The 15,428-nt window shown below is 39.5% G+C and overlaps 1 protein-coding gene across 3 annotated transcripts in view; it reads right to left on the bottom strand.

Moving 5' to 3' along the window:
* LOC101162907 (electroneutral sodium bicarbonate exchanger 1) overlaps positions 1–15,428 on the bottom strand; it is a 59,035-nt gene that overhangs the window by 20,882 nt on the left and 22,725 nt on the right. For all 3 annotated transcript variants that reach the window (XR_002289655.1, XM_020701442.1, XM_011494584.2), the window contains exons 5-16: positions 11,219–11,379; positions 10,817–10,993; positions 7,350–7,453; positions 6,640–6,797; positions 6,461–6,548; positions 6,234–6,380; positions 6,060–6,160; positions 5,358–5,532; positions 5,145–5,278; positions 4,792–5,037; positions 1,856–1,961; positions 517–678 (exon numbers count right to left, since the gene is read on the bottom strand). Coding sequence is in view for 2 of the 3 variants with exons in the window: in XM_020701442.1 (XP_020557101.1) it covers positions 517–678; positions 1,856–1,961; positions 4,792–5,037; positions 5,145–5,278; positions 5,358–5,532; positions 6,060–6,160; positions 6,234–6,380; positions 6,461–6,548; positions 6,640–6,797; positions 7,350–7,453; positions 10,817–10,993; positions 11,219–11,379 (1,759 nt within the window). In the remaining variant the exon portion in view is untranslated. The remainder of the gene's footprint in view (positions 1–516; positions 679–1,855; positions 1,962–4,791; positions 5,038–5,144; positions 5,279–5,357; positions 5,533–6,059; positions 6,161–6,233; positions 6,381–6,460; positions 6,549–6,639; positions 6,798–7,349; positions 7,454–10,816; positions 10,994–11,218; positions 11,380–15,428) is intronic.

The following is a 15,428-nucleotide window of genomic DNA, read 5'->3' as shown; positions in this document are numbered from 1 at the left end:
AATATAAAATAAAATAGTTTATTAAACATGATAAACATAAAGTGAAAAAGTGTACACTTGTTTTTGTCATGTGCACAATAGCTTGTAGGCTTTGCTTGATTTCCCCCAAACCCTAATACTATAGTGGAAGTAGGCAGTACTAGAACACAATATACTATATACACAGTATTTTAATTGAGAAAATATTTAACTTTGCTTAGTATTCCTACACACCTGGGGGTGGATATTTTTTATTAACATTTTGATGTTTAGCTTTTCAGTTTATGGCCAATGAATTTAATCTGATCTACTCCGCTTCTCATTCTGTCCTTAGTCATCAATTCACCTTTGTGTTGATCTCTTGAAAACGAAAAGCGATACTTTCTGTTTTGTCTAGATTTACTGATAAGTTGTTTTTTATCAAACCATAGATTCAGTTTTGATAGTTTGCTCCTGACCAAATCTAAAAATTGATGCTAGAAACAGAATTACAATGAACCAAGATTATCTGTTTGACAGCCCTGCTTCTTTGGCTACCTTGGTTGGAAAATACCGGCTGGTCTTGAACTGTTTGAGGGAGGCAGACATGAAGAACGTTGAGAAGAACAGGATAGCAGACCAAAAGAGGACATCGGGGGTATACGGGCCATGATGACCACACGCTGTCCCAACAAACTGGCCATGCAGGCTGATGCACTCCTGGAGAGAAAAAACCAAGGTCACAACAGAAGAGAATCCTGCAGATCCTTAATCCCAATACAGACAGGAACAAGGCCTCATCTGAACTATAGACTTGGACTAATCCAAACTGTTTTTTTCTGTCAAGGTGTTTGTAAAAAAATATATAATTAAAAAAGAGCCAAATCTGTAATTTAACAAAAATACAGTGGCTTCTTTAAGCTAGAAAATTCAAATAAAAAATGTAAATATGGTGGTGCATGTAGAAACGCTAGACAAAGCAGAAACTGTCAAAAGCATTTTATGATCTAGTCCGTAGGGCTGGCCAACGCTTGTCCTCAGAGCAACCCTGCCTGTTGTTAGGAACCGGTCCCCTGACTTCCTCTCTGGTCATCAGCGGGAACCGTCACCAGACACTATGTTTCCCATCAACCCTTGCCTTCAATACCTGAATGTTCCACAGCTGCTTCCATTCATTCATCACTCACTTGTCTGTCATCTGCAGTCACTCAACCTCTATATATTCAGTGTACTGAGCTTTATGCAGTGCAAAGTCTGGTATCTACTCACCTTATATTAATGCCTTGTGTTTATTCTGCCGTGCCACTGATCTATGCTGGATCTCGGACCCAGTTTGCTGCCTCTATCCTTACCTGTCCCTTATCCTCGTGCTGGCCAGAAGCCGACGGCTGTTCAAGCTCTCGGTGCTTTTCCTGTTTTCCCGTCAATATCAATAAACTCTGCATATGGATCCATCTGCCTCAGCGTGATGCTGACTAACTAAAGCAGGTGTGTTCAGCCAACCATGCTGTGGAATCACGTCATTCAATCAATTAGCAGCAACCTGGTCTGGGAGAGCTGGAAAACAGGCACGGCTTTGGCTCTTGAGGAACCGGGTTGGCCAACCCTAATTTTAGCCTGTACCGAAAGTTCTGAATTGTAGCACCTTTTATTAAAACTTTTTTATGTGAATAAACGGTAACTGCTACTGTCTCCTACAAAAAAAAGTCTTACTGGCCATGGTGAGCTCAAAATTGGGCAAAGCACTGGAATCGTTTTCTTCCTTTTAAAAGTGATATAAAGAAATGTGGTCAGATTTTAAGGCTGGCCAGACTAATCCTCTTTATAAAAACAATATATTCCAGAGTAATCTCATGTTTCCGTAAAAACAGTTATCTTGGGTTTTCATCAGCACTACCTTGACAGTCAGATTGTCCCAGGATACAGACGAGGCTGAGATGTTTCTATCACTCCACATCTTCAAAGTTTCATTACGTGGATTATCTGGTTCTGCACACCTACAGCTGCAGACAAAAGCACACACACAGCAATAAAAATGTAACGGCGACTTAATTTAAACATTTTTTTCTTTTTATGCACATAGAATATAAAACTACAAAGTATTTTCACGACATTGCACAAGGTGATAGAAACAACAAAAAAGAGGGACTAGATCAAAGATGGATGGTAATGAACAAACAATATGTGACTAAATGACCAGCTCACTAGGAAGTATTGTAGTTTTTGCTCCCAGTTTCTGCTTTTGTTCCTTGGATACCAGGTATGTGCGGTCAAAGGAAGCAGCTGAGACAGTGCCTCACGTGTTATCGTCCTCATCTGCCTTCATAAAAGGTACAGTGGGGGAAATAAGTATTTAGTCTGCCACCAATTGTGCAGATTATCACACATGAAAAGATGAGAGAGGCCTGTAATTTTCATGATGGGTTCACCTCAACTATGAGAAACAAAATGAGAAAATAAAATCCAGAAAATCACATTGTCTGATTTTTAAAGGATGTATTTGTAATTTATGGTGAAAATAAGTATTTGGTCACTTAAAAACAAGCAAGATTTTCTGGCTCTCACAGACCTGTACCTTCTTCTGTAGGAGGATCCTGTTGTCCACCAGTGATAATGGCTCCTGTTTGAACTGGTTATCTAGATAAAGTCACCCGTCCACAACCTCCAACAGTCACAGTCCAAACTCCACTGTGGCCAAGAACAAAGAGCTGTCTAAGGACACCAGAAACCAGATTGTTGACCTGCACCAGACTGAATCTGCAACCGGTAAGCAGCTTGGTATGAAGAAATCAACTGTGGAAGCAATTATTAGGAAATGGTAGACATACAAGACCACTGATAATCTCCCTCAATCTGGGGGCTCCCCGCAAAATCTCACCCCGTGGGGTCACAATGATCACAAGAACAGTGAGCAAAAATCCCAGAACCACATGGCTGACCTAGTGAATGACCTGCAGAGAGCAAAGTAACAAAGGTACCATCAGTAACACACCACCAGGGATTCAAACCCTGCAGTGCCAGACGTGTCCCCCTGCTAAAGTCAGTACATGTGCAGAACCGTCTAAAGTCTGCTAGAGAGCATTTGGATGATCCAGAAGAGGACTGGGAGAATGTCCTATGGTCAGATGAAACCAAAAGAGAACTTTTGGTGATAACTCTACTCGTCGTGTTTGGAGGAGAAAGAATGCAGAGTTGCATCCAAAGAACACCAGACCTACTGTAAAGCATGGGGGTGGAAGCATCATGATTTGGGGCTGTTTTTCAGCAAAGGGACCAGGGTGACTGATCCATGTAAAGGAAAGAATGAATGGGGCCATGAATCATTAGATTTTGAGTGAAAACCTCCTTCCATCAGTATTGAAGAGGAAACATGGCTGGGTCTTTCAGCATGACAACCATCCCAAACACGTTGCCCGGGTAACGAAGGAGTGGCTTCATAAGCAGCATTTCACGGTCCTGCAATGGCCTAGCCAGTCTCCAGATCTCAACCCCATAGAAAATCTTTGGAGGGAGTAGAAAGTCTGTGTTGTCCAGCAACAGCCCCAAAACATCACTGCTCTAGAGGAGATCTGCATGGAGGAATGGGCCAAAATACCAACAACAGTTTGTGAAAACCTTGAGAAGACTCACAGAAAATGTTTGACTGCTGTCATTACCAACAAAGGGTTTATAACAAATTACTGAGCTGAACTTTTGTTATTGACCAAATACTTATTTTCCACCATAATTTACAAATAAATTAATAAAAATCCGACAATGGGATTTTCTGGATTTCTCATTTTGTCTCTCATGGTTGAGAGATGAAAATTGCAGGCATATTTCATCTTTTTAAGTGGGAGAACTTGGATAATTGGTGGCTGACTGCATTCTTTTTTGCCCCAACTGTAAACTAATAATGAAATACATATGTGTCTACTAATCTGTGCTAAAAATGTGCTTTATATGTAATCATTTCGATAATTTTTATAATCAAATTCTCCTATTTTGCATTGTTCCTGTTTAGATAAATTCACGCCGTAAGGTGAGGCAGCACCCACCTCTGCCTCACACCAGACTGTGAAATCCCATTTAAACTGGGTTGAGTGCAGATTCTAAAAATGTAATGCTTTATTAAAATGTTCTTAAACATTGCATACCTTTTTATTACATGCCCTAACTTTCCATATAATAGGCAATGTATTTAGCATTTGTCTATCAGTTATTTTGGATCAAACATAAAACTGCCTTGCTCTGAATATACACAAAAAAAAATATTTTTCATATCAAACAGTTCTTCCTGTGTCTGCTATTACCAGCTTTCATCTGTTTGCCCAGCTGTTGGACAGGACAAGTTAAAAAAATAAAGAAATAAATCCCACTACCGTTCTTTAAATTTGGGGAACATCTACAGTGCAGAGAGACAACATATCTTTTCACTCCATGGCTTTTGTCTAGTCTTTAATGTTGAAAACTATAAACAATTCTCATTTGTAACACCATTTAAGGTGAAAGTTGGATTTGTCTGTCAATCTTCTATTCCTTGTTTTGCCAGTGCAAGGTCACAAGGGTTGCTGGAGCTTATCCCCGCTTTTTCAGGGCTAAGATATGGTTCACATTGCACAGGCCACTGCAGGGTCACAGACAGACACACTCACTCATTTCTAAGGGACAACTGAGAGTCTCCAACACAACATGAAGCATGATCGTGAACAGTGGGAGGAAGAGAAAACAAACGCAAAAACAAAGAAACAAATAGACCCTTACATCACAACAGCATCTAATTTTAGAGTGTGGAACAACACACAGAAAAAAGTGTTCTTTAAAGAACATTTTGAATAAATGTTTTTTACTTACTGTGCCAGAGTGAGTCTGTCCAAATCGCTGTGAGCGTTATAAGGGTACTGTTCTCCCAAATAGAACAGCTTCTCCAAAGCTTCAAAAATGAAGATGAGACATATAAGAGCAGCGAAGGCCTCCTCAGTGAACCGAGTGATGTAGCAGACCAGAGAACTAGCATCTGTGGCAACCAGTATTAAACACAGGAAGGCTGTCCACAAGCCAATGCAGGTCCGCAGTGACAGATAAGACAGATCGTATTCCCTAAAAGAGACAAGGATTAGAGGAGAGGGTGGACACAAAAAATCTACCAGACAAACTTCTTGTAGCTGGAACTGAACTGCCGTAAAAGGGGATCAAACTTTACTTACTTGCAAAATTTGAAGAGGATTTTTTCAAAAACCAGAACTGGACCTGTGCTGCCCAGAATGGTAAGAGGCTGACCAGCAAACAGAGAGTAGACCATTCCTGTCATAGATGCACCAAACAAGGACTCTATGGCGCTCTAGAGTAGAGGAGACATTGCTTACTTCATAAAACACTCTACAGTCTACAGTGTCGTTGATTGTGTCGTTTGCTCTTACAATATGTCCCTCTGTTGCCTCCCCAAGGAGCCCCCCAAAGGTGATGACTGGAGACATGCAGGCACAGTACAGGAAGAGGAAAGAGGCCACGCACTGGAGGCTCAGGCCGTCTTTAAAGTCGCTTAGATAGAAGGGAACTTTCCTCTTAATGTCTAGTATCAAACCGCCAAACAGCCTGAACACAAAACACAACAAGAGTTCTCTCCTTGAATGAACATGTTTTCTCTAAAAAATATCCTTTATCCAAACCCAGAAAATACTTTTTTTAAACAAACAAATGGTTGAAAATTATAAACTCACACAAGAAATATCAGCAACACTTTATACAAAACGTTTTTATTTTGATTTTGTTATTTGGTATGTGGGATCTAAGATCTACACTGTACAGTCACTGGCTCTTTCCTCATTTTTGGATCAATATAATGCGGTTCACCTTTCGTGGTGTCGCTGTTTCGCCGATTTTCTTTTAGCAATTTTTCTTTGTTTTTTACAGCGCAATGCGTTCTGTGTCCTGATTGGCTGATGGCCTTGTCATTGGACCACTGTACTTAATAAAAGTATCCTTAGTTGGCTTTTCCCAAAGACCGTAATTATTTTTTATGAAATAAAGTTGAGCAGGTTCTAGTAAAAGAAAATATTTAGTGATTGACTCTGAGCCCATGTCTGTGTTTCCTCAAATGAACCAGCTGATGGATCCATTACCTTCCAGTCCTCTGCAGCTCAGGCCCGTGTTGTTCGGCATGTAGTTCCTCCTCCACCTCGCAGGGTGTGCCGTTAGGGACTCCTGGCATCTTCCGTTTCTCCTGCAGATACCCAGGAACGGACAGTTTTAAACTTCACACATTTAAAGTTCCTGTTGTCCCATTGGCCCTGTACCTGAGATGGAACACTCTTTGGGGGCTCGATGCGGATGGAGGGGTCCCACTCTCCTGGTGGCAGGACAGTCACCTGGTCCAAGAACTCATCTATTCCTGCAAGCAGGTCACTTCTGTCCTTTGCTTTATATGCTACATTGTGGAATATCTGATTCAGGTGGAAGACATAATTATTCTAATCACTAGTCTCTCTGGGACAGATGCTGGCGTCTGATTATAAGCTCTTACCTCATCTGTCATGATGGTTGCCATGGAACGACCAATTTCATGGTATTGCTGAGCCTTTCCGTCAGGCCCAAGAAGAATGAACAGGAATCTACAAGTATCATCATTACACCGTTTAGGGTTTGTAAACTGCTTCTGAATCACTGAGCTGGCATGCCACAAGCACATCTGCACGGAGATACCTGGTGGGAATGGGGACTTCAGTGAGTCCGGTAAGCACTACAGCCGGGGACAGGCGGACGAACGCTACGACTGGCCTCTCCAGAAAGTCCAGAACTCCAACCAACACATTGGAAGCCTCAGCTCCTTCAGGAATCTTTTTCATAAAATGTAAGTCCACCTGTTGAGGTAAATAGATATAAACACTTGCAAGAAGTCAATGTGCTATAAAGATGATTAACAATTGAAGAGAACTGTAAATAAATGTAATAATTTGGATTTGTTCTCTCCAGCGTCTGCATCAAACACTGATTGCTGACCAGCCAAGATCTAACACTGCTGTTCTTATATGAACTGGCAGTAAAAAATCCTCAACTGGGAATTATGCATCATTCACTCATTTATTTATTTATTTTTGTTATAGTTGTTGCTGTTTTTCAAATGTTCTTGTTCCTAAACAGTTGATTGACATGTACTTTTTTACTTATTTATTTTTGGATTAATTTTTTTTTTTAATTTTAAATTTAAATTGTATCACATGTTTGCTGTGGATCACATGCCACTTCCGTAGCTGTATTTATTTATAATGAGAATGTCATTTTGATGTCCTTTTTTGCTGTTATTTCTGAATGTTGTTTTTGCTGCCACAGATAAGTGAGGATAAATAAAGTCATCATCATCATCATCATCATTCCTGCTTTCTTGAAACACACTCTCCAGAGTCTGCTGTTACCTTACTAAGATCCACTTGAGAGCTGTCCTGTCCAGCTACATTCTTAGCTGGTTCAGACGCAGGTGGAGGCTGACATGTGACTGACCCTGCAGGATGCAGTGTGGCTGTGGATGCATGGGATGCAAAAAGACATGAAAAAGAGAATTAATCAGAGTCAATGGCTTAAAGTCTTGCGAACAGCACAGGAAAAAACGTGGTTATTCCAATTTTTTTCTGCAAGCGTTGACACAATTTGACGATGACGCTTGTTTTCTGTTTTTTTTTGCTTACAATTCCCAATGAATGTTCTCATTTTTTCAGGTGACATCTCAAAGTTGAGTCATGGCCTCTGGACTCAGAACTTTTTACCCACGTGGTGGGAGGTGATTCCTTGTTAAAGACCCAGTCTGATAAAAAAAAATGTGTTTTTTGGTGTTTTTCTTAACATGCTCTTGTGACATTTCTCTGATGATGGAAGACACATTTAGAAAATTCAGCTTAAAATTACATTTCTGAGTATTTATTTATTCAAATCGTTGTGAATCAGGAGCAGACAAAAAAGGTTTGTAATGTGACATACAAGTTACTGAAGCGGCCCACAAGCCCCCTGCTCCGTTCCGTTCTGCTCATCCACTGTCAGACAAATAGATCCATTTTATTTATTTTTTATTTTATTTATTTAATACTTTATTTTCCTCATCTGAGCTGGAATCTGGATCTAAACTGTACAGCTGGATAGCTCCACTATTGCTCGACCTTCTTTGTTGCACCGCTAACGTTAGGTCGGGGTGTGAGGGGCTGTCAGCAAGCGTTAGAGGGTGTAAACAGTTGGAAACATGGGCTGGATTACTCCACGCCAACAATCCGCCCAAAAGTCAGGGGTGAATTTCTAATAAATTCTGCAGAAACTATGTCCTAGAAAATGACACAGGTTTTTTGATTTTGGCTAAAAACAACATCATCATACGACAGAGTTAAATTACGAGAATAAAGTCATACATTGTCGACTTTAAATTTAGTGAATCAACGAGAAATAAGTCGTAAATGTACGAGAAATAACGTAATAAATTGACGAGAAAAAACACAAAAGTTGTCTGTTTATCGGAGCGTATCTTGAAGATGACAGATGTGGAGCATTTTGTGAAGCTTTATTTCCGGATAGGTTTCAGAAACAGAAATTCTGAACCTTTTGGCAACTTAAAATCAAATAATTGTTAGTGTAGCCAGCTTCCCCGGAGCTGACCCCTCTTGAAGTGGGACTGCCACGGCGTGGTTCCTCCGAGTGCTCCTCTGTGACGCCGGGCCCAAAAGCCCGCAGAGGTCCAACAGGACGGCTCGAGGAAGTCGGAACCGGCTCATAAGCCACTCGTCCTCATTTGCCAGCACGTCTTCTTGCTGTCTAAAGATGCGTTCACTCCGAATTCTTCCATTTGCCACATCTTCTAAGAGTGCAAGATCAGCCATTGTGCGTCATTACGCATTGTGATGGGGCATTATATTTCCATCCATTTAATTACATCTGACAAGCTACAGATGTCGGTAATAATCAATGTGGAAATGGGAAATTGTTCAGCGCAAATGTAATTTCTTGTTGCTTTCTGAATGGTTGAGACATACACCATACATTGTTTTATCAAAAATAAAACAAACTAAAGGCATATGCATGAATACCATAATTCTGTAGCTTATGAAGAAATGTTTTAATATGAAAACAACTTTCCCCATTGGACAATTAATATGTCTATCTGTCTGTCTAATTGCACCTCTATCTGCTCCGCCAGACGGACACACTGACGAGAATATCAGTTTTGTACATTATTTCCTTCTGTTAACTATATTATTTATGAGGATGAGTTGCACAACATGCCAATATTACTTTTCTTTCTGCAAATATGCGTTCATTTGAATTTCTGTTGTAATTTTCGTTTGATTTTTTTTGTTTGTTTCACTGCTGATCGATCAAACGGGTCTTCATGTAGGCTGTTATTGTAAGACTTGCTTTGTGAAGTCTTCATGTTATTTCTGAGAGGCAGTATTGTCATTTTCACTTTCACGTGTTTCTTCCATCTGCCGACGGCGTCGCCGTTTCTCATTTCATCCATTTTTGTGCGTACGCCTGGGTCAGAGCTTGCGTGAAGGACCGCACATTTTCCCAATGTACGATTTTTTTTCTCCTAATTTTACAAGAGAAAAAATCGTACATTTCTGAGTTTAAATCTCATAATTTTACCTTTTTTTTTGGTGGTCACATCATAATTAAAAGACCACTGAATGCTTTGAAAATAGATCAAAAGATGATCAGCGAGAGACTTTAAAGGCTCATTTGTGATGTCCACGTGTTTTCAAAGCTGTTTTGAATCTCTTCCTTTTGTTCAGAGTTTTGATCATTCCCAGTTTGTGTGAGTTCCTGTAGATTGCTAGTTGCAGGTTGCTCATGACTATTTCTACTGACTGCTGGTTGTTCTTGGTGTCCTCCCTGGTACATTTAGTGTTTCAGTCTACTGTTTTTATGTGCACATCTTCACCCCGGTGTCATCCCCATATCTGAACCAGAGAGATGGTGCTGATGTTGCTGGAGGGAGAACAGGACTTGCTTCTTCAGAATCATTCTGGTCAACATGTCAATCTCTACCAAATATTTACTGTCCTGGACCTGTACTTGAACATCACTTACTCAACAAAGGCCAATTTTACACACAAAACCCTGACTGTGCCATGGAGGAGGAGTCACAGTCACCACTTTCTGGTTCTTTCCATTCTTACCGTTTTTGAAGCCGTCCCATTCACTTGGAAAGTCACTTGGATAAAGGGGTGAAACACTGAACTAATAAACATGTTTGGATTAGATTTATACATTTTGAAGCCTTACTGTGCAAAATCACTTCCATCCCATATTTAGTGGGCTTTTTGCAGGGAAAGAAAGTCCCATTTTTTCTACATTTTACACATTTTTACACACAAATATAGTCTCTCACAAATAAATGCTGTTTAAAAGCTAATGGAAAAAATTTCCAAACTGTCAGAAAGTTTGTCAGGCAAGTCTGGAGTTTTACCAGTGATAATGTAATCCCCAAAATGAAAATCTACCACAGAAGATGTCAATGAAGAGCTCAGATGTTAGTCATTGATTGAATGTTAAAATAATGAATCAGAGATAGAAATGCTACAGTGTGGTCATCCTGCAAAGGGCCGATCAGCATCACAAACATTATAACCAAGAAAATTTTTAATATTTTTATGAACGTGCAATTCTGCCTCTATTGAGGTCATGCTAACTTTTTTGCACTCAAATGGAGCTGGTACTGGGTTGGCTTTAACAGCTTCTGGGTTTTTCTGTCTTTCTGTTCTAGATTAAAATAAATGAATAGGCTGAGATGTTAGTACAAATATAAAACTAAAAAGGATAACAGAAAAAATAACTAACAAACCAAACATCAAGTCATTCTTCTAACATATACTCGTTTGTTCATCTCTGCTACGAAACCCACCTGATAGGAAAGCCTCTGACTGTTTGCGAGTTCCCTCTGTGATGGAACGGACAATGGGAATCAAGTTTTTCTTCTTCATATTTTGGTGGTGGTGTCTCTTTAACAAAGCTTCACGGACCCTCACTCTTACGGTGTCATCCAGCTCATGTGACGCCTCCTGGTGGTCCAGCACCATGTCTGTAACGTAATATGTGTCGGTTTGGTTGTTCTTGCACACTGCTTTCTCAAAAACCTTTTTCATCTTTGGTCCTCTACTACACAGTTTACAAAATATCTGCATTTCTGACTTCAGTCTAGATTCCACTACTCTCTCCTCAATAACTTCATTAGGTCTCAGCTAAAACTCTGCACGTCTCCCTTCTTCTTAAAAATAAAATACAGGTACATGCATGAAAGTCTTACCTGCAATCTCTTCAATGCAGTCAGCATGCATGTCAAGCAGCACGCTGCCATTGATGATGCAACTGCGAAGCTCAAACAAGCTGTGCAGGGAAAGAGTAGCAACGTAGGGCTTACTCCACCTCTCTCCCCCATCCTCAACATCCTCCTCAAACTTCAACCACCTGTGAGGTGAAGAAAAGCAGAAACAAAGTTTGTCATGTAAACAGAACAAATAAACATGTCATACCTCTTATGCTTCAAATAAAAAAAAAACATCTAGCCTGGTTTTAATGTTCTAAGCAAAGTAAATATTTGGTGCTTCACAACTTTTGTTTGACTCTGAATTAATCATAATTTCAAAAAACCCACTCCAATGAAAACCATATTTTTGGTGTTTTTAACATGTTCTTGTGACAATTAGGGTTAAAACTGCATTTCTGAGCATATCTTTATTTAAATTGTGGTGAACTTAGAGAAAAACTTTTAAATCTGACATTAAAGTCCCACTCTAATGAGAATGTGTTTTGGATGTTTTGATGTATTCTTGTGGCATTTTCTCATGATGGACATTAACTGCATTTTATTCAAATTGTTTTAAATCAGGAGCAGACAAAAAAAGTTTTTAACTGTTATACGTACAAACTACATTTGGCGGGCCACAAGCTTCCTGCTCTGCTCCATTCTGATGCAGGAAACAGATCCATGTGCATCTTTGTTTTCCTGGTCTGAGCTGGAATCTGGATCTAAACTGTACACCTGGATAAATCTGATACTGCCCACTTGTTGCACCACTAATGTTAGGTTGGGGGTGTGAGGGGCTGTAAGCTAAGGGAGAGAGTGTAAACAAAGGGTTGATTCGAAATGAAAGAAGGTTTCCTCCCCGCCAACAGTCCCACCCACCACTCATTCTAATGAACTCCTGCTGCGCTGCAGAAACTATGGCCTATGTTTTTGATTTTGGCTAAAATCGGCATAATAAATAATAATAAAAAAATAATAAAATAATAATAATAAAAAACTACTGGGAATGTTTTTAAAATATATGAAAAGGTGATCGGAGTGAAACTTTAATATACTTTCAGATCAAGCCATTTTAAACATTTTCCACATGAGGGGGGGTTCATGTGGCGTTATCTCTAATGCTAACAGAAAGCGTGATACAAGTAATATAAAAATAATCATCAGTTTTCTTTATTGATCAAAGAAATGTGTCTTTTCATAATGAATATATTATAAAAATAGGATGATTTTTTTAAAAAGCAGAAAAAATAAAAAGTAGCTGTATTGGCAGTGAAAAACACAGGAAATGAAAAGCAGATAAACCTTTGGTTCATTTAAGAGGAAATAAATTTGTATATACAAAGGTTTTAGGAATAATTGCATTAGTCCATGATAGGTTGATGAATTTGTGTGAAGTGACAGAGACATTGAAAGGCCCTACAACAGATTTGGCATTTTCTTTATGCAAAGATTTTAACTATACTATTATTCAAGTACTATTACAGTCATTTACAAACAACACTATATTCCTAAACGTATATCGTAACATTCTTGGACAAAAACATTTAGTTTATAAACATGGATAAACTCACAAAAATACTATTTTACTCTCAAACAAACACCATTACAGTGCGTTCCAGTTTATAATGCAAATTGTATTCAACTGTCAAAAAAAGGACATATTCTTCTGTTTTTTTCTGCTTAAGTGTCACATAAAACTGATTTAAAAAAAAGACAAACAATTGTGTACTTTGCATCTGAACGATTGACTACCAATAATTAACAAGACTAGTCTAAGTCGAAACTTGTTGCTCAACGTTTTACTCCACAAACGGTAAAGTCTCCTTTGGCGCCTGGCGAGTGATAATTTTGGACACTGCCTGCATTTCTTTATCCTTTGAGTGTTTTTCTTCCTCTTCTCTTCTTTCTAAACTGGGCACCTGATGTTTCCTTTGTTCTTTTGTCCATTTTCATCAACCTTGAATAGACTTTTCCGTCTGTCAAACACCCGAGTTAAGATGAGTGAGATGATGGAAACAAATTCACTTTGATGAAGTCTCCTTTGTTTTCTTTCACTTTTCATAAAATCCAATAAACCCAATAAAGTATACAAATTTTACGAATGAAATCTTATTATTTATTTGGAAGCTGCAGTTAGTTTGTTGTGGGGTCTGTAATCATAAGCGGGGAGTCTAAGCCCCTTTCCCGCCTCTCTGCCTGCTTTTCCCCTCTACCTACCTACCTCTGCATTAATGGCTGCTATGGGCAGGAAAGGAGATAAACTGAGGCTGTGGCCCCCATCCTCCCCTTATCTCAACCCTATTGAGAATCTTTGGAGCATCCTCAAGCAAATATCTGATGGGGGGAGGCAGGTCACATCCAAACAGCAGCTCTGGGAGGCTATTCTGACATCCTGCAAAGAAATTCAAGCAGAAACTCTCCAAAAACTCACAAGATCAACGGATACAAGAATTGTGAAGCTGCTCCAAAGTAAGGGCTCCTGTGTTCAAATGGAACTTGACCTATGAAGATGTTTTTGCATGGAACACCTTTTAAATCTGGTGGTGCAGTGGTTAGCACTATTGCCTCACAGCAAGAAGGCCCCCGGTTCAAGTCCCAGCTGGGGGACCTTACCCAGAACGTCAATGGGGGACCTTTCTGTTTGCATGTTCTCCTCGTGCATGCATGGGTTTTCTCCAGGGACTCTGGCCTCCTCCCTGTCCAAAAACATACTTCATAGGTTAATTGGTTACTCTAAATTGTCCCTAGGTGTGAGTGTGAGAGTGTGTGATTGTGGACACTCTACCCTGCGACAGACTGGCAAATTGTCTAGGGCAGGGGTGTCAAACTCATTCAACATTCAACCCGTCTGATCCCAAGTGGGCAAGACCATAACATAAAAGCAAAAAACAGCTTTTTTTTTAACTCAGTTGGAAAAAATGCCTCAACATACATTGTAGCCTAATCAATTATTATTCCACATTCATTCACAAAGACCAATGGATCTCAAATAAAATGGATTTCACCTTAAAAAAATGTTTTTATTCAATACCATACAGACACATTATTTTATATCTGACACTGAAGCAATCCCAATGATAAACTCAAGGGGGGCTACGGAAAAAATGAAACACCCTTCCTAAAATGTAAATGTGTAAATCAATAAAAAAAATAAACTAAATTAAACTTGCAAACATTTGTGAACATAAGAATTTGGAGTTAACTTCCTTTCTCTCCTCAAACTTCACCCAGCCATTAATATCAGGATTCAAATCCTGTGCAGAAACATATTTACTGTCATTCAAGTGTGTAAAACACAAAGAAATGTCCATTATTATTATCATTCATTATTATATGAATCTTTTCCTGGTTACTGCCTGAATTTTGTGGTAACATCTGCCTACTTCCGACCTTTTAATGGGCGCCATCAGTGACCAGACTGACGTCACGTGACCAGTTAACTCCAACATAGTCTGGTACAGTAACTAGAGAGCTGACTATGTCATCAGCTGCTGTTGTGTCCATCAACTCAAGAAACTCCGCTGTGACGTCTCTTCAACACCTGTAATAAATATGCACAGCTGTACATATCTGTGATGTCGGTGCTTTCATCAATAGTGACCGTAAACAAAATCAATGACTGGATTCCTTCATTTGGCACCCAAGTCTCCTCAGAGATGTTGGATCTGCAGTTGTAATCCTTGACAGACTTATATTGGCAAAGGTCGACTGCTTTTTGGGAAACAAGACTTCTGCAGCCTTCAGCATTTTTCAATAAGTTCACCATCCGAAAATGGTTTGGATGTTTGCTCCAACTTGTCTGCAATCAGGCTCCATCATTGACGTCACGGCTGCAGTAAATGCCAACGGTTGTTTTTCTGTCCAACTAATATTTGATAAATCTTCCCTTTTCTTAACTACAACTGGTGAAACTTTTGAATGTTGTATTCTTTGAGCACTGAGACCTATTGATGACATACCAAGCATGCAGGTTTGCATTCAGCTCCGTGAACAAATAAAACGCTTTTCATTTTTCCTGGAAAGTTCAGCACTCCACCTTAACATTTTTTTCTGTTTGACAACATTTTGGTCATTAGTGTGTCACTACTGATCATTCTTATATCAACATAACAGCAGTGAGGCTCGCAGGGAACCAAACTGCCTCTTACCCAGCTGCACAGCTGTTAGGTTTTGCTTTTAGCAAGCTGTTTCACCTGTTTTGCTTTTCCTT

The sequence above is a fragment of the Oryzias latipes genome, chromosome 5, assembly GCF_002234675.1.
Source record: "Oryzias latipes chromosome 5, ASM223467v1".
Lineage (NCBI taxonomy): Eukaryota > Metazoa > Chordata > Actinopteri > Beloniformes > Adrianichthyidae > Oryzias > Oryzias latipes.
The sequence above is the reverse complement of the archived record's forward strand: the minus strand, read 5'-3'. Positions and strand labels throughout refer to the sequence as shown.